The 18467-nt window shown below is 41.8% G+C and overlaps 1 protein-coding gene across 6 annotated transcripts in view; it reads left to right on the top strand.

Annotated features, from left to right (window-relative positions):
• The window catches only part of DNAJC6 (DnaJ heat shock protein family (Hsp40) member C6), a 167496-nt gene that overhangs the window by 60376 nt on the left and 88653 nt on the right, over nt 1-18467 (top strand). The window contains exon 1 of one of the 6 annotated variants that reach the window (XM_001161657.8): nt 361-1029. The exons of the other annotated variants lie outside the window; for them this stretch is intronic. Within the exon in view, the coding sequence (XP_001161657.1) occupies nt 837-1029 (193 nt within the window). The 5' untranslated portion in view covers nt 361-836. Of the gene's footprint in view, nt 1-360; nt 1030-18467 lie in introns of those variants that run through there. 6 annotated transcript variants of the gene reach the window in all.

Below are 18467 nucleotides of genomic sequence, written 5' to 3'. Positions count from 1 at the left end.
CCACCTCTTTGATATCTCCCTTAGCGATCATCCCTGTTCTGGAGAATGTGCAAAATATTGCTCTTCCTTTATATCCTAGCATAGATATATTCTGGCACTTAACATGCATTCTTTTTCTGTTGAATTGAGTTACAAGTCAGTTCTCTAGGACGGTTACCGTCCTGGTGGCTTTGGCGGAATCTTCCGGTGAAAATAGGCTAAGTTGCATGAAATGGGTGTGTCTGGATTTTACCACAAGACCCCTGGTCCTCAAAGCTTCGCAGGCCGAGATACCTCGCCCCTTTCTTCTCTGTCACACGCGTGCGAACACACCCTCCCAACCCTCGTCGTAGTAGTCCCCTCCCCCGACCACCCCGCCCCGTTTCCCTTCAACCCCCCTCCTCACGAACCTCCCCTCCCTTCCTACCTCCCTTTCCTTCCCTCCCCGCGGGCCAGCGGCTTTGGCGCTGCCCTGCTGCGCGGCGGGGCGACGCGGCGACACCTATAGGATTGCTTCCGGGCACTCCTCAGCCAGGAGGCGCTGGCCTGGGGCCCGGAGCTCGGCAGGGCCGGGCGGCTCCGCGGCGTTGGCCCAGAGGACGCGCGCCCCCGCCCGCCCGCGTCTCCTTCCCTCCCTCCCTCCTCCCGGCGCCCCGAGCCGAGCTCAGCCCAGGGCGGCGGCTTCGCCTCGCCCGGCGAAGCTTCTCTCCGGTGGCCGCTCCTTCTTTTCCCTCCTCTTTGCGTCATGTCGGGCACTTAATTTTTTTTTTTTTTAATTCCTTCTTCAGCCCTTTCCACCTTCCATCTCCCCCTTCGCTTCCCAGGTTGATTATTTTCTCTTTTCTCCGGGCTTGCCCATGAGCCTCCTCGGGAGCTACCGGAAAAAGACCAGCAACGATGGTTATGAATCTTTGCAGCTGGTGGACAGTAACGGGGACTTAAGTGCGGGAAGCGGCGGGGTTGGCGGCAAGCAGAGAGTGAACGCCGGGGCAGCGGCGCGGAGTCCCGCCCGACAGCCTCCGGACCGCGCCAGCACCATGGACAGCTCAGGTAGCGCTGCCCGCGGGGAGTGCAGCGCTGAGCCCCGCGCGGCCTCCGGAGCCTCCCAGTCGCCCGGCCCGAGGCCCCCCGTGGTCCCCCAGCCCCGGTTTGCGAGAGAGCCGGGCTGGAGGCGAAGGCTTCTAATACCACCTGGGTGTCGAGTCTCTAATTTCTCTCATCCAGGGAGCTACGAAACGTTAGATCAGTCCTGAGGCCCAGAGACTGTAGCGAGCTCCTCCTAATCTCTCTAGACTGCTGAATACGGCAGCTGGGGGCGGGGAGGGGGAGGGAAGGAGGAGGGGAGGGGTGGAGAAGAGAGGGGAGCGGGTGGGGCGAAGAACGGCTTGGGAGGAGGGCTGGGAGAGGCAGCTGCTTTCACTGCCCTGCTGGATGAGGGGGAGAGGTGAAGGAGCATGTGCTTGATTGTTTTTGCAGCATGCAGACGGTATTTATTCCAATTGTTATTCTTGCAATGCTGATGCTATTTGCAATTCTGTAAAGCTCTGCCACATCTTAACTCAGCCGTCTGCTAGGGTTAATGTTACCTTTCTCCTGCAGTTTTTAACCTGGGATCTAGAGCTCTTTTACACAGCTTTTACTGTTTGCACAATGAAATTTATTTCATGTGTTGGCTTTGATCTTGTTTGTCCTTTTGCTTGAGTGTACAGATTTCATAAACCTTTACATGTAGGGACAATGGAAATTCCTCTAAACTTTGTATCGGGGCTTGCAACTGTCTTTTATAAAAGGTTTGGCAAGTTAGAGTCCTCTCTTGGAACTGCTGTTGGCATTTGCGATTTCAATAGCAAAACAGTCATTTAATATATCCATGTTGGACTAGGAGTATTATTATAGCTATTTGCTTACTTCTGCAGGGAACCAGGTTCGGAGAATTGTTTACAGAGATATTTATAATTGAAGTCCTCAGTGGTTGGTTCTACACTGGTAACTTTAATACTGGACAACTGAGGATTCCAGAGGAAAGATTCATATGGGGTCGTTTGAACAGTAATGAAATCAAACTGAATTTAAATGCCCTGCTTTGCAAACAAATGCTTGTTTATTTTAATTGTGTAATGGCTGTCCTTGGGCTATTATTTTCTATTTTCCTTGTCCCAAAGTGGGATGAAATATTGTCCACAGATGCTCAAATGTCCTGGGCTGAAAACAAATTCTACTCATTGAAGCTCTTATTGAAGTTAACCAAGATATTGATGGGACATTCTCTTAGACCATTTTAAATAAAACTAAAATGATCCCCAAGGGATTGATGGTTTCAGGACTGTTTTTTTTTTTTTTTTTGAGGCGGAGTCTCACTCTGTTGCCCAGGCTGGAGTGTAGGGATGCGAACTCGGCGGACTGCAAACTCCGTTTCCCGGGTTCAAGCGATTCTCCTGCCTCAGCCTCCTGAGTAGCTGGGATTACAGGCACCTGTCACCATGCCCGGCTAATTTTTGTACTTTTAGTAGAGACGGGGTTTTGCCATGTTGGCCGGGCTGGTCTTGAACTCCTGACCTCAGGTGATCTCCCTGCCTCGGCCTCCCAAAGTGCTGGGATTACAGGCATGAGCCACCGCGCCCAGGCAGGACTTTTTTATTGATGTTGTATGTGGTTATTCAGTGTATGTTTTTTCAAATCTGTGATATATCAAAGTGTAATCCATCTTTTGACTGGATGTAATCTCCTTTAAATCTTAAAAAGATTCATGTTCTCTGAATGATGCCACCATAATAATGTTTACATGTAGTGAGCATGTAAACAATTGAAATGAAAACAAACATATTCCAAATGAGTGTGAAGGAGCCTCACTTCAGGAAAATGAAAGAAATATGAAATACATATGTTTTCCTTTTTCATAGGGATTATTATTTTAAGAGTTGAAATTGGTTTTTGAAATATGTTACATTGTAGAATAAGTTCAACATACATTTTCTGAGCCCAGCTATGTGCCAAGCACTGTGAGGGAACACAGTAGTGAATGAGATCCTTCTGGCCTCTAGGGGACTCTCAGTGGGGGCAGTAACTATAACACAGAGCAGCCTATGGTAAGTCCTGGATTTTTGAGGATTGTCTTTTTCACTAAATCAGACTTTTTTAATAGGTGGAGAGAAGAATAATGGATTGCTTTAATAATCTGTTGTGATGGGAAAGTGTTTCATTAAGAATATTGTTATCTCTAAAGTGCTATTGCCAGGAGTTGATTCTTAAACTTGATCAAAGTGGTGTTGTGTGAAGAGGCTGCAGGGATTCCTTTTCTCCTCCCCTTATCCATCATTCACTCCTATATTTTGTTAGGGGGATATTGTGGCTTTGCTGTAGAAGTACAGGGTATCTTACAATGATTTTGATGCATATTTTCAACTGAGAATGATTTGTTTGGTTTGAATGAAGGATTGGACTCTGAGAGTAGGATTCTTTTACTAGTACAACTATATGTCTTGCCTAATTATAGTTCTTTCTTCTAAGATCCTCAAAGTGTGGCCTGTGCAGTGTAAATATATCCATTTGTTTAGTATATCTAATTAAGTTCATGGATCATTTCTAAAGTGGCAGTAATCTGCCCATTTATTCAACTGATTGTACTGTGACATGCTGGATAGGATCAGTGGTTTATGGGACTTTTGCTCTGATAGAAATATTAATGAGTGGAAAAAATATGTTGACATCTCGCTACATGATTTAAAGCTTAGTCTTAATAATACCTTAAACTTGTAAGACTGTTTATAATAGAACACTTGGACAATTCTCTTATTTCATTTCCCCAGAATTTTATTAAATAGGTTGGGGAAGCAGCATGTGTCTGTGCTTGGAGACTTGGGATCAAACCTCTGCATTATTGTTACTCACTGAAAAACCTAGTAACCTTTTTCTTTTCTTTTCTAGACAGATAGCTCTGTCATCCAGGCTGGAGTGCAGTGGTGCGATCTCAGCTCATTGCAACCTCCACCTCCCGGGTTCAGACAATTCTTGTGTTTCAGCCTCTCAAGTAGCTGGGATTACAGGCGTGCACCACCACACCCGGCTAATTTTTGTATTTTTAGTAGAGACGGGCTCTTGCCATGTTGGCCAGGCTGGTCTCGGACTCCTGGTCTCAAGTGATCTGCCCGCCTTGACATCCCAAAGTGCTGTGATTACAGGGTCTTGCTCCATTGCCCAGGCTGGAGTGCAGTGGTGTGATCATGGCTCACTGCAGTCTGGACTTCCTAGGCTCAAATGACCCTCCTGCCTCAGCCTCCTGAGTAGCTGGGACTACAGGTATGAACCACCATGCCTGGCTAATTTTTTTTTTTTTTTCTTTGTAGAGATGGAGTTTTTTGCCATGTTGCCCAGGCTGGTCTCAAACTCCTGGGCTCAAGCGATCTGACCACCTCGGCCTCCCTCCCAAAGTGCTCGGATTACAGACATGAACCACCATGCTTGGCCTGTTCCCATTTATAAAAGTGGAATCATAAGAGCTGTTCTTACCATAGAGCTTTAGTTGAGGCTGAAAACAATATGAAAATACATTTGCAGTTTTTCTTTACTTTGTATCTTGCCCTTTCAATTTATCATATGAAGAAACTTATTCTCAGAGGTGGTAGGAGACCTATCAAAGGTAGAATAGATAATGACAGCCAGACTTAGGTCTTCTGACTCAAAGGTTTGAGTTTTTCCCCATTGAACTAAACTTTTGGGTAGACACAATATCAACTGATTGTTGAAATGGAAACATTTTTATCTACTTTGATTTCCCCCCTGTTTTTAGATAAAAGAGGGACACATGTTCAGAGGAATGTAATGGCTTTCTAAGTCAACAGCCTCTCAAGTGGTAGATACCAGAGCAGTCTCCTAGCCAGATGTGACTTCCAGAGCTCTCTGCCTTCCCTGGCTCACTTTCTCTTCATTCAAATTATTCTCTAGAAAAGGTTGTCATTTAAAGGTCATCCTGTCATATCTCAAAGGCACTGCACTATCCCAATGCCGAAAACCCCCTATTTCTCTTGTGTGCACCCCACTTTTCAGGGAAAGTAGAACCACAAAAGTAGAACTTTCAATATTGAGCTGCTAAAGTGTTCCAATATTGGGCTTAATTTACCAAGTTCATAATGACAAACTGAAAAAGAGTAGTCCAATTAAAATCTGGAAACAGATATTAATACTTTTTAAAGAATAAGGATAATGATAGGTAAGGATTTCTCTTTTGATTCTCACTTTTTAGGCTTTGTTGTATATATTTAAATATATAGAAATTCACATATATAAATAAACAAAATATTGTATATATTAAAAAAAAAGAATAAGGATAATGAACAATGCTAAAATACCATGTAGTGTGAGTCTGGTTGGAAACAAAAATTACCTTTAACAAATTCTATTTTAGTTAGTGTTTAAACACAGCATCCACATTTTGAACCAGGTTTCAACATTATGAGATACGTGTTTGGATAATTGTATACTTCATGGAAGTATAATAAACATATATGTACTAATAATCCTTTCTTAAGAATACCTGCCCATTGAAGGGTCTTGTAGGTTGGAGGCAAAGTTTATTTATATAACTTATTTTTAATTTTTTTTTTTATTTTTTGAGACGGAGTCTCACTCTGTTGCCCAGGCTGGAGTGCAGTGGTGTGATCCCGGCTCACTGCAACCTCTTCCTCCTAGTTCAAGCAATTCCTCTGCCTCAGCCTCCTGAGTAACTGGGATTACAGGCACCCACCACCAGCCAGGCTAATTTTTGTACTTTTAGAAAAGACGGAGTTTCGCCATGTTGGCCAGGTTGGTCTTGGACTCCTGACCTCAGGTGATCCGCCTGCCTCAGCCTCCCAAAGTGCTGGGATTACAGGCGTGAGCCACTGTGCCCAGCCAATTTATATAACTTATTTAATGTGTGGTTATAGTTTGGATGTTTCTGGATAATCGTTTAAAGATGCACCAGTTACTGGATTACAGAATAAGATACGTCAATTTAAGTTTCAAATTTCAAATGCTTGGAGACTGCCAGATTTCATAGATTTGGAAGGGGAATCCCTGGAACCAAATCTCAGAAAGTTGGCCAGGTAGCCAATGGTGGACACTTTCTGTGATGGAGCTTTAGCTACTGGGGCAGTGTCTTTGAACTGTTCTCATCAGTGCAGAGTTCTTTTTATTTGGGCAAAATCAGCCTTTCTGTTCTCTAGATACAAATTATATCTAATCCTTCTTTCACATGGTAGCCCTTAGACAACAGATTTTTGAGAACAGGTACTAATTCTCTCTTAGTCTTAATTTTTCTCTTTTCTAGGCCAATCAAACCTAAGTTCCACACGCTTTTTTCTCTATATAAAATGATTTCCATATAATTATCCTAAGCTTTGAGAATAATGTTTTTTTTTTTATTTTGCACAACAGGGGTTTTCACCAATTTTTATTATAAAAGGTTAAAAAAGAATTAAAGATTACAGAAAGGAATAAAATGAGAAAAGTTAAGTATTCTCTCCCCTCCCTGATCATTTAGGTCCTTGCCTCAGAGATAACTTCTACTAAAAGTTTCTGGAAGGACTTTCAACGTACAACATGAGTGTGTGTAAATATATATGCTTTACACATATATGTATATGTATGTGTATACCATTAGAATTATAATAAAATACAAATTCAAAGTTTAACCATGTTCATATATGTACATTGTTCAATAATGCTTAATGACAAAAATAGCTACAATTTAATTATTATAATTCAGGGATTATGCTAAACACTGCATATGGTGTCACATTTAACCCTCATAAGAATCCTATAAGGTAAATGATAGTAACGGTCATCTTATAGTTGAATAAACTAAGGCATAGAGAGGTTAAGTTGCGTGAGGTTACACAGGCTCTACTTATTCTATATTGAGTAAAATGCCATAGAGAAATGCCCATACGATTGCAAATGAAGAATTTAGTGGTGAATTTTTTTATTTGCTTCTTTCTCTGAGGCAAGGAAAAATAGGAGTGATTGAGAGAACCAAAATGGGTTCAGTTGTTTTTTAATCCCATGAAAGTACAAATATGTTTTCTTTACTTAAATATAGAGAATTTAAAAACACTGGAAATGAAAACAGAGCAAAAACAGCATTGAATAAAGCTGATTAAGACTTGACACGGCACTGAGAGAACAATACAATTGATGAAGCATTATACATTTTTGGAAAAATATATTGCAAATGAAAATGGATCCCCACTGCTCTTAGGATAAAATCCAAGGTATTCTTAACAGGACATCAGAAGCCCTTTGTAGCACCTGTGAAAGCTGGCCCAACAAAACTTGTTGTCCCTCCACTGGTAGATCCCCTCCCCAGCCTGCACCTCCATCTTTATGTTTTTGCATACACTGTTCTCTCAACTCAGGCCAACTTATCCCATAGACCCCTGGACACCCACTTTTCCGGGTTATCTCCTATTCATTCTTCAGGGTTTAGCTCAGATATTCCTTAATCTCAGGCTGCATGCAATGGTCATTCTCCATGCTCCTCAGCAGCCTTTACTTCCGTATCACAGCTCTCATCACATTGAGTTGTGACATGCTGCCTGGCCTGTCTCTCCCTCTAGTCTGTAAGTAAAGTTCAGAGCAAGGCTGGGTCTTATTTGCCTTTGTAGTCTTGTCATTGCTTGGCATTTATTAGGAGCCTGATAAATACTTGTTGGATGCACAAAAGCATGAACGGATTTTGAATTTTTAAAAGGGCATTTATAATGAAATATGCCCATCCAAATCTAAAAATAAGCATACAGCTAGGTTTTAACAGAAATGAGGCCAGGTTTGAGAGAAATGTAACTGTTGGTCGAAAGCTAGACCAATTCAGTAATGAGCATTTTTTCATATGTAAAGACACTGGAAGTGAAAGAAAGATGGTTAATATATAGCCTAGACCCTTAACAGTTTTCTAATATAGACATGTCAAGAAAGAATTAGCTTACCAAAAGATTGTGCTTTTTCAACCAACAAATACAATCTACTGTATGATTCATCATAAAGGTCACTTTTTTTTTTTTTTTAGCCAAAAAAGGAAACTCAAAATGTATGCAATTTTTTAAATGAACTGACAATAGATGACTTTCATCTATAGATCTGTGTATTTCTTAATTGGTGTCATTAAGTTTTAATCTTAGCCATTTTCAGGTTTAATATGAAAAGTTCTTTGTATCATCTTTGGCCGTCTGCAGTTGTATATAAGCTTTGTGCTAACTTACTGCTTTTTAAAATCTGTGCTCACCATCTTGAACTCCTTTTGGAAAAAAGCTATGTTTGAGATGGATGAAGAATGCTGGAGTTTAGATTGTGTATTTCCTTGTTGCGAAAGGTGTAACTCTGAAAAAACTAAATTACAGTTATTGTATATTAAACAGCTATTCCTGAAATTTACTTGGAAGCTTTTGAAAGAGTAGCTCAGTATCTGAGGAGAAGTTCTTCACGGTCCAAGAAATTAGGAAGTTCCGTAACATGTGCCAAGGGATCTGGCAATTTCTACTACCTTTAGTTGCTTTATCCCACATGTCACAGGCCATAGTCTAGATGCAAAAAATATCTTTTTATTTCAATAATACATCAGAACATAGTTTTAAAAGTGCTAGAGATAGAAACTTTAAATTAAAATTAAAATGCGTGTAGTATTAACAGCGCAAATGTCACCACCAAGGAAGCAACCAGATGAGCCAATGCCTCCTGTGCAGTGTTAAGTTTGCATGTGCAGAAAATTACTGTTGTTGTATTGTGGTGTAGTACTCTACCTGGTAGCTGGCAAGTGTGTTTGGCATACATTGTAAGCCACTTCCTAATTTTAGAAGTGTTATACTGTGAAAAAAGTGCAATTAGAATTGGAGATATTTGACAAAAGTCAGGGTGAATAAATAGTATAATAATAGTTATATAAAGTGCAATAGGGGTGCAGAAGAAGGAGCCATAATTTTAACCAGGAAGACTAAAGAAGGCCACAGTGGAAGTTGATATTTGAGCCAGAAATCTGTAGGAAAAGAAAGAAAGAAAACCCGTTTTGGGCTTTGGGCTAATGCACAGTGGCATCATAGTGCATGGTATGTTTAGAGAATTGCATTTAGGCTTGAAGCTGGAGCCCAGATGGGTGGGAGGTGCTATAGCAGATGGTGCTGGGAAGATAAGACCCAGGTCAGGGTGAGTCTGCTTGAGGAGGTTGGACTTTATACTGAAGATTTGGAGATGGGGTGAGGTAGGGCTGACTTATCTACTAGGCACAGTGTCTAGAAACCACAATAATTTTAGGGTCCACAAAAATGTTTACATTTTAATTGCCTTTAAAGATCAGAATAAAATAAATAAGTATAACAATAATGAATTCATCTTTATTCAAATGCAGTCATTAAAATATATGTTTTTTTTTTCTGTTAATAGAGGAATAGGTCCATGAAGGTAAAAATGCCTACGGCCTACAAAAGTCACACTGCAGCCCCAGGGAAAAGAGGGCAAAATGTGAATCCTGGAGATAATTTACAGCTATGTGAAGGATGAATCCCACCGGTGGTTCCTAACTGTGTTCTGGCTGCATCAGATGTACCTGAGTAAACACAGATTCCCTACTATGCAGCCGTAAAAAGGAATGAGATCATGACCTTTGCAGGGACATGGATGGAGCTGGAAGCTGTTATCCTCAGCAAACTAATGCAGGAACAGAAAACCAAACACTGCATGTTCTCACTTATAAGCGGGAGCTGAAGATGAGAACACATGGACACATGGCAGGGAACAACACACACTGGAGCTTGTCAGGGCATGGGTGGGGCGGGGGAAGGAGAGCATCAGGAAGAATAGCTAATGGATGCTGGGCTGAATACCTAGGTGATGGGTTGATCTGTGCAGCAAACCATCATGGCACACGTTTATCTATGTAACAAACCTGCACATGCTGCACATGTACACCAGAACTTAAAATAAAAGTTGAAGGAAAAAAAGGAAAAGAAAACACAGATTCCTGGGCCCCAAGCATGTTTGATTTAGGAGGAAGGGGAGGGGTGTGTTGGAAGACAGAGCATGCCAGTGGAGGACCAGGAGAACAATCAAATTGCAGTTTAGCTGATGACCTGAGAAACAACGAAGGCCCTAGCCAGGGCAGTGTCAGTGAGACTGGGAAAAAGTCAGCCTGGGGAAGCATTGCACAGGTGAATGACAGACTGACAACCAACCAATGGTGGGGTCTGAGATACAGGAGATACCTGGATGGCAGCAGGAGAGAAGGTAGTATTTCTAGTCTCAGCCAGAAGTGGAAAATGTGATCAACTGTTTTTCTCTGCTGCAAGTTCACCATGAACATACTTGTGGAAGGGCTGAGAATACTGTTAGCTTGGCACAAGCTTTCACCAGGCTTTCAGCTTTTTGGTAGGCTGCCCATTAGGCTGTGCAGATGCCCAGGGGAGTGCTGTGGAGGGGTGTGTGGTAGAAGCAGGCCCTGTGTTTGCCTGGAGGAAGAGTGAGATAATGGGTAGAAATGCTAGAACTGAAGCTCTGTGGCTCTGGGCTGAGTCCAGGCCTAAGGCCCGAGGCCAGTACGGTGTCTGTATCGGGTGGCCCCTTCTCACTGGGAGAGCCCTAGACTCTGGTTCCTTGCTTGGTGATGGAGGCACAGCAAGAATAATCAAACACCTGAGAAACTTGGAAGATGATTATTGAAACCAGAATTTTTTTTTCAGAATTCTCTGGAAAAAATAAAAAAAACAAAAAAAACAAAACAACCCTGACCCCAGAAATTCTCAAGGACTTTCTTGTACCGGCATTTGGCCACTTGAGCATTGCGGCAAAAATCTTAGCAGATAATAGTTTTTCCCTGATCCTTATTCTTATTTTAGTTTCTTCCTCTTCTGCAGTCTTTCCCTCTCTTCTCTTCTTTTGTCCTTCTCTTTCTCTTTCCCACCCATCTTCAACTTCCTTATCCCTCTCTCTTCTCCTTTGCCTCTTGTACTCATCTGCTCCCCTCTTCTCTTTTCTCCTCCCCTTCTCTCTAGTCAGTGAGTCAGCATGCCTGGGAGATGTGGAGCCCCATGCCATATGCAGATGACTGTAGTTTTGGGATATGTGTACGCATGTGACTTAGCTCTCAGTCTGCTGCATGTGGCTCAAAAGGTGTGAAGACTGGTGTCACTTTCCAATTTAGGCAATTGCATCTGGGTTACCTAAAATTTCACTTGCTGCTTCAATCAGCAAAGTGTTTCTTCCATACTGTGACTTGGTGATGAGAGGTTTCATGAGCTGCAATACCAGAGGCAGTTGCATTTCATTCAGATGAAGGAATGAATTTTACTAATCCACAGCCCGAGAGTATAAGATAATAGCTCACCATTTCTTCCCCTCCATCTCTCTTACTTTACCTCTGTAGGAAAGCAGATCTTTCTCTTCTTCTTCCCTGTTGCTGAAGCCTAGATATATTGCTCTATTTTCAACCCTTCCATGTCTAAATTAGTTGAGGCTGTTGAGCAGTGGGAGTACTAGGGAATTATGAGTCAGGAACTCCAAATGTAAGCTCTGACTTTGTCATTTACAAGCTGTGACCTTGGGTAAGTCATTCAAATGAGAAAAATCATACTGACCCTGCCTTTTTCATAGGCACAGTGGAATGTGAGACTGTAAATGAATGCATTTGCAGTTGATACTCTTCATTCATTCATTGCATAAATGTCTCCTGGCTGCCTACTATGTGCTGCCACTCTTCTAGCCATGGGGGATACAGTAGACAATAAGATAGATAAGACCTTGGCACTTATGAGTTTAGATTATAGTGCATGAGCAGTGAACAAAGATAAATGGTTCTATGGTATGCTAAATTCTATGGAGCGCTAGAGCAAGCAGAGAATAGCTCAGGATGGTAGTAGGATGGGGAGAGCTATCTTCCAGGGGCTGGTCAGGAAAGGCCCTTCTGAGGAGATAATGTTTGAGCTGACACCTGAAGAAACAGAAACAAGCAGGAAAAAGAAAGAGCAGAGTATAGGGCATTTCAAGTTCTAGGTACAGCAAATGCAAAGACCTGGAGAAGGGGGATAGCTTTGTAGAAAGAAGTGTGTACCTGATATAACTGGTGCTTAGTGAACTAGGAGGGCATGGCCACAAATGAGGTTTGAGTTGTGTTTTTAAGAGACTGTTTGGCTGCTTGCATAGAGAGAGTTTGAGGTGGCTTCCTAGGTATTCCACATTGTAGGCAGGATTTCTACATCATAGACAAGGTCAGCAGTTATACTGTTCAACACTAAGTATCAGTCTTTTAAAAATTCGTTTATTTATTTGAGACAGGGTCTTGCTCTGTTGCCCAAGCTGGCTGGAATGCAGTGGTGCAATCATAGCTCACTGCTGCCTCGAATTCCTGGGCTCAAGCAAGGCTCCTGCCTCAGCTTTCCAAGTAGCTAGGACTACAGGCATGCACCCCACCATGCAGGGCTAATTTTTAAATTTTTTGTAGACCAGAGTCTTGCTATGTTGCCCAGGACGGTCTTGAACTCTTGGTCTCAAGGAATCCTCCTGCCTTTGGCCTCCCAATATACAGGGATTACAGATGTGAACCACCACACCCAGCCTAAATTTAATTTTTTAAAGACGATTTTTTTTTTAAGAGAAGTTTTATGTTCACAGCAAAATTGAGAGGAAGGTACAAAGATTTCCCATATATCCCCTGCCCCTACACATGCATCGCCTCTCCCATTATCAACATCCCCCACCAGCAACATACTTTGTTATGCTCTATCATATGCAGAACTTACAATGATCCAGTGAAGTAGGTGGTATTAACAAAACGTTTTTGAGAGAAGGTTCAATTAGGTTCAATGAGCTTATACGCAGTGAAACTAGCAGCAGAACTCAGGTCTTCTGCCATATTGGGACATGAGAGAGATTTTCAGAAGAGGAATTGACATCTTGGGCACCCTGTAGCCAAGATATATCAGCTACTTTAGGAAGAGACAAGCTGGAGGGATAGGACAGGAAAAGTTGGGTTTTAATTGCCAGGGAAATTGGTTTAGGTTGTCTTGAAAGTATAGCAGGATTTTACTGTAATTATTGGTCTTAAAATTCAGCCATTAAAATCTCCTAACAGGAGATAGGAGCCTGGCTTTTTCTCTGAATGTGCCAGGAGAGAACTGTCTCCATTATGCCTCTCATTGGCACACAGAGGCTGGGAAACTTTCACACACTGTCTCATTTTGTGAGCATTTGCAGTTGTAACAGAAGACAGCTCTATTTTATGTCTTGCTTTGTTTTCAAGCCATTGCATGAAAGCCAGGCCTCTTGGCTCTTAAAAATTAACCCCCCCAAACCTATTTTAGTTTATAGCAGTGATACAGGTTAATGAAAAGAATATTTAAAACAATTCAGAGAGTAGTATAAAAATGAAAATAAAAATCCATTTTTTTCTATCTTCTCACACAGACATGGATTCTTGCATATTCACATATACATACATCCAATCATATATATAATGTACACTTGAATTCCTGGAATCCATCTATACATGCTATTATATAATGTGATGTTTTATTTAACATTGTCATAGATAACTTTCTATATTAGTACCTAAAGATGTACCTTATTTTCTCTAACGATTGTTTTAAATTCCACTGTCCCAATTCCTCTATTGATAGGGGGTAAATATCTTTGAGCATATATTTTTATATATTGTATATGCAGTATACCTGTGGGAAAAATTCCTAGAAGTGGAATTACTGAGAGAAAGAACATATGCAGTTCACATTATGATAGATCCTGCATTGTTGCTAAGAACCTTGCATTAAATTAAGTTTCTAACAGTATATGAGACTACCTGTTTTCCCACATTCTTGTCAAAGCTGAGTATTGACAAACTTCTTAATCTTTGGTAGACTCATACATGAGAAATGATGATAATGGTTTACTTGAAACTGGCATTACAGGTTGATATTTCTGTGAATTATTTTTGTTTTCAGAAATTAATTTGAATAGCTTTTCATTAGGTAGGCAATACATATTCAAGGCAAAACAATTTGGAAAATCCAGAAAACACAAAGAAAAAATAAAAATAACTGATAAACTTGTTTTTCATGAATAACCATTGTTAACATTTAGGATATACCTTTTTGTCTAATGCATGAAGTGTGAATGAGAAAATTTTATTACAGCAGTGGAGAAAGCATTGGAGTTGGAGCCAGTGGTTGTTCTAGATTCAAGTTTTTAACATTGCTGACTAGCTTTGTGACCTTGGGCAAGTCATTTAAATCCTCTGAGCCTCAGTTTCCTCCTTTGTAAAACAGATAATGCCTTTTAATATGATTTGGCTTTGTGTCCTCACTCAAATCTCATCTCAAATTGTAATCCCCATTTGTTGGAGGAGGGGCCTGGTGGGAGATGATTGAATCATGGGGGCAGCTTTCTCCCTTGCTGTTCTCATGATAGTGAGTGAGAACTGATGGTTTTAAAATGTGGACTTCTTTCTCACTTTCTCTTTCTCCTGCCACCATGTAAGACGTGTCTTGCTTCCCCTTTGCCTTCTGCCATGATTGTAAGTTTCCCGAGGCCTCTTAGTCATGCTTCCTGTTAAGCCTGTAGAACTGTGAGTCAGTTAAACTTCTTTTCTGCATAAATTACCCAGGCTCAGGTAGTTCCTTATAGTGATGTGAAACTAGATTAATACACCTTCCTTCCTTTGTTTTCTTTTCTTTTCTTTTCTTTTTTCTGAAGCAGGTTCTTACCCTGTCACCCAGGCTGGAGTGCAGTGACATGATCAGAGCTCACTGCAACCTCCACCTCCTGGGGTCAAGCAGTCTTCCCACCTCAGCCTCCAAGTAGCTGGGATTACAAGACTGCGACACCATGCCCAGCTAATTTTTAAATTTTAGAGATGAGGTTCTACTATGTTGCTCAGGTTGGTCTCAACCTCCTGGGCTCAAATGAGCCTCCTGCCTTGGCCTCCCAAAGTGCTGGGATTACAGACATTATTGTTCAGGCACAGTGAGCCACCATGCCCAGCCAATAATGCCTTTCTTATCAGATTGTTAGGAAGAACAAATGGAATAAGGAATAGAAAACCGCTCACTGTATTCCTTGCCCTATAGTAGATAACTTGATAAGTGTTGGCTCTGCTGAAGTTCAAGTGAAGTAAGGCAGTGTTGAGAATATTTTTCTTATCCTGAGGTTTCTTCAAGGTGGAGAATTTTCTCTCTTCAGTTTACAAGGCACTGAGCCTTGTCTTTGTTATATTCATTTTGGGATTGTTCATAAGTTTTTTCTCTTTCTTTATTTTGTTTTTATTTTTTTGAGACAGGGTCTCGCTCTGTCACCCAGGCAGGAGTACAAATAGCACGATCTCAACTCACTGTAGCCTCTACTTCCCAAGCTCAAGAGATCCTCCTGCCTTACCCTCCCTCATAGCTGGGACTGCAGATGCACGCCACTGTGCCTAGCTAAGTTTTTTTTTGTTTGTTTTGTTTTGTTTTGTTTTTTAAGATGGAGTCTTGCCCTGTTGCCCAGGCTGGAGTGCAGTGGTGTGATCTCCGCTCACTGCAACCTCCACCTCCCGGGTTCAAGCGATTCTCTTGAACTGCAGATGCACGCCACTGTGCCTAGCTAAGTTTTTTTTTGTTTGTTTTGTTTTGTTTTTTTTTTAAGATGGAGTCTTGCCCTGTTGCCCAGGCTGGAGTGCAGTGGTGTGATCTCCGCTCACTGCAACCTCCACCTCCCGGGTTCAAGCAATTCTCTGCCTCAGCCTCCTGAGTAGCTGGGATTATAGGCACCCACCACCATAGTTGGCTAATTTTTGTATTTTTAGTAGAGACGGGGTTTCACCATCTTGGCCAGGCATGTCTCAAACTCCTGAGGTCAAGCAATGCTCCCACCTCAGCCTCCTAAAGTGCTGGGATTACAGGCGTGAGCCACTGCACCCAGCCTCTTTTTCTTGTTTTCCCAGTGTTTGTATAAAAGCTAGTTCATGTAAGGCAGTGGTTGTCAATGAAGGGCTATTTCATGCCCTCCTCCTGGGACATTTGGTAATGTCTGGAGACATTTTTAGTTGACACAATAGTGGGGGGAACTGTTACTGGTCTCTAGTGTGTAGAGGCCAGGGTGTTGCCAAACATGCTACAGTGTGCAAAACAGCTCCTCACAACAAAGAACTTTCCTGCCCAAAATGTCAATAGTGCCGAGGTAGGGAAACCCTGATATAGGGAATATATTGAATGTGAATTGAAGTTAATGAACCTGGTGAAGTATGCATTTATGGACTCATCAAGCTAATGGTACTTAGTGGTCGGCCCTATAAATTGAACTATACCCTACAGGAATTTCTACCAGGCTGCAGGAGGTTCTTTGCTTTTCAGGAAGATGGCGTGGAAAGCATCTAAGTTATAAAAGGGCTGTTTGGCTAGGGCTATCACCTGGAGGCAGCCGAGGTCCTAGAAGTTTGGGTCTCAGTTTTCATGGAATACAAGGTAGACTTCCTTTGTTCCTTCAAGCATCTATTCATTCAGCAAACACTGTTAAGTGACCAGAAGGCCAAGTACTGTGCTGTGTCAGATAAAAAAGGAAAAGAAACAAAAGCTAAGATATCTCCTCTTAAAGGAGCTTAGAAGACAGTATATTATTGTGGTTAAGAACTCAGATGTGGATCTCTGCTGCGTGGGCTCAAAGCCTGGCTTTGCCACTTCTAGTTTATGTGATTTAGCCTCTTGCTTTAGGATGGAGTTGAGAATATCTAGGTCATATGATTGTGTGATGATTAAAATGTTGATGAACACAGTGTTTAGGAGAGTGTCTAGCTCAATGAAATTTGCATTCTTGTTTTTGTTATTTGTACTGTACTACTCCTACTGCTAAGGAATCTTGGAGCCTTATGGATTTTCTAGTTTAGTAGTTTCAATTTTGATTAGTACTGGATTCCTTTTCTCAATATAGCCTTAGCCAGACTCTGAGTATATAAAATACAGATATGCATAGCTTAATATAGCCATACGTTCTGAGAAACGCATCTTTGGGCAATTTTGTTGTGCAAACATCATAGAGTGTGCTTACACAAACCTGCATGGTATAGCCTGCTATGCACTTAGGCTGTAGGCTATAGCCTATTGCTCCCAGGCTACAAGCCTGTATAGCATGTTACTGTACTGAATACTGTAGGCAATTATAACACAATGGTAAGTATATATCAAAACATATCTAAATATAGAAAAGGTAATGCATTGCACTAAGATGTTATGATGGCTGCAACATCACTAGGTGATAGGAGTTTTTCAGCTGTTATTATCCTATGGGATGACTGTCATATATTCAATGTCATTCACCTAAACATCATTATGTGCACATGACTGTATATGAGAACAGCAGCTCTTGTTAAAGTAAGGGTGGGAGTCTGGACACTGCTTTCTGGGACCACTCCCCTCTCTCCCCACAACAGTGTTGTCTGGGAGAGAACCTGGGACTGTGTAGAACCCTGTTTGCCACCCAGCAATCTCATCCGGTCCACTCACTTTGAGTGAGGAAACTGAGGCCTAGAGAGAGGAAGTGATTTAAAAGGAGGCTAAAGCAAGACAGGAGTAGCTCTAATGTACATGTGCCAAACACAGACAGGATGCTCTATGAGGGAGTTCAGAGAAGGTAGAGATGGGCCCCTTCTTGGTTAGGTTGAGGTCTTGAAGGATGGGTAGGATTTGAACATTCCAGATAAAGTTGGAAAGAGTATTTTCACAGGAAGAAATAGAATGATAAAGGGATGGAGGAAAAAGCATTGTAGTCTTTACCCGTTTCTTAGTCAGTCTATTTAAAACGTATTACTTAAAAACCAAAGGAAGGTAGTTGTCATAAAGTCACAGAGTAATTCCTGGGGCCCAGGGGCAGTGGAGCCAGCCCATATGCACCTGGTACCCCAGAAGTGAGCACCTCGTGGAAGCCCCCTCTCCAGTGCCCCATAGTTCTTGTTTCCCTTCCTGTGCATTTGCTCTGCCCTTCACTCTCTCTGAAGACCAGCTTTATTGTCTTCTCTGTGTACATGGCTTCCTCAGAGGTCCTGAATTTCTATGCCACTGCTTAAAGCAACCAGTTCTCAATGATCATCTGTCTCTGAATCCCAAATTCTAAATTCCAGGAGGAAAGAATCCAATTACACATATAGGTATTATTTGTGTGCGTCTCATCCAAAATTTTAGACAGACTGGGGCATGTGAGGAACCTGTTTTATGTTGAGATGGATGGCAAAGCCCTACTCAAAGATGAAAAAGGAGGAAAACTGGCCCTCAAGTTGCTCTTTTACCAGCAGTAGAAAGAAGGGTCTATATAACTATAACAAAGTATGAGATAGACAGTACAGGTAAAAAGTAAGAGGGTTGATGAAGGCTTCTTGAATGGGGACATTAGTGCTGGCTTTGCAGCGTAGGCAAGATTTCTTGGTGGAGAGGGAGATGGGGGAGGACATTCCAAACTAGAAGCTTGGAAGAACTTTGCATGTTTGAGTAACAGTGAGCAGTTGAGTACCTGCA

The sequence above is a fragment of the Pan troglodytes genome, chromosome 1 (genome assembly GCF_028858775.2).
Source record: "Pan troglodytes isolate AG18354 chromosome 1, NHGRI_mPanTro3-v2.0_pri, whole genome shotgun sequence".
NCBI classification, from domain to species: Eukaryota; Metazoa; Chordata; class Mammalia; order Primates; family Hominidae; genus Pan; species Pan troglodytes.
Note: the sequence above shows the minus strand (reverse complement) of the source record. Positions and strands in the feature narration are given on the sequence as shown.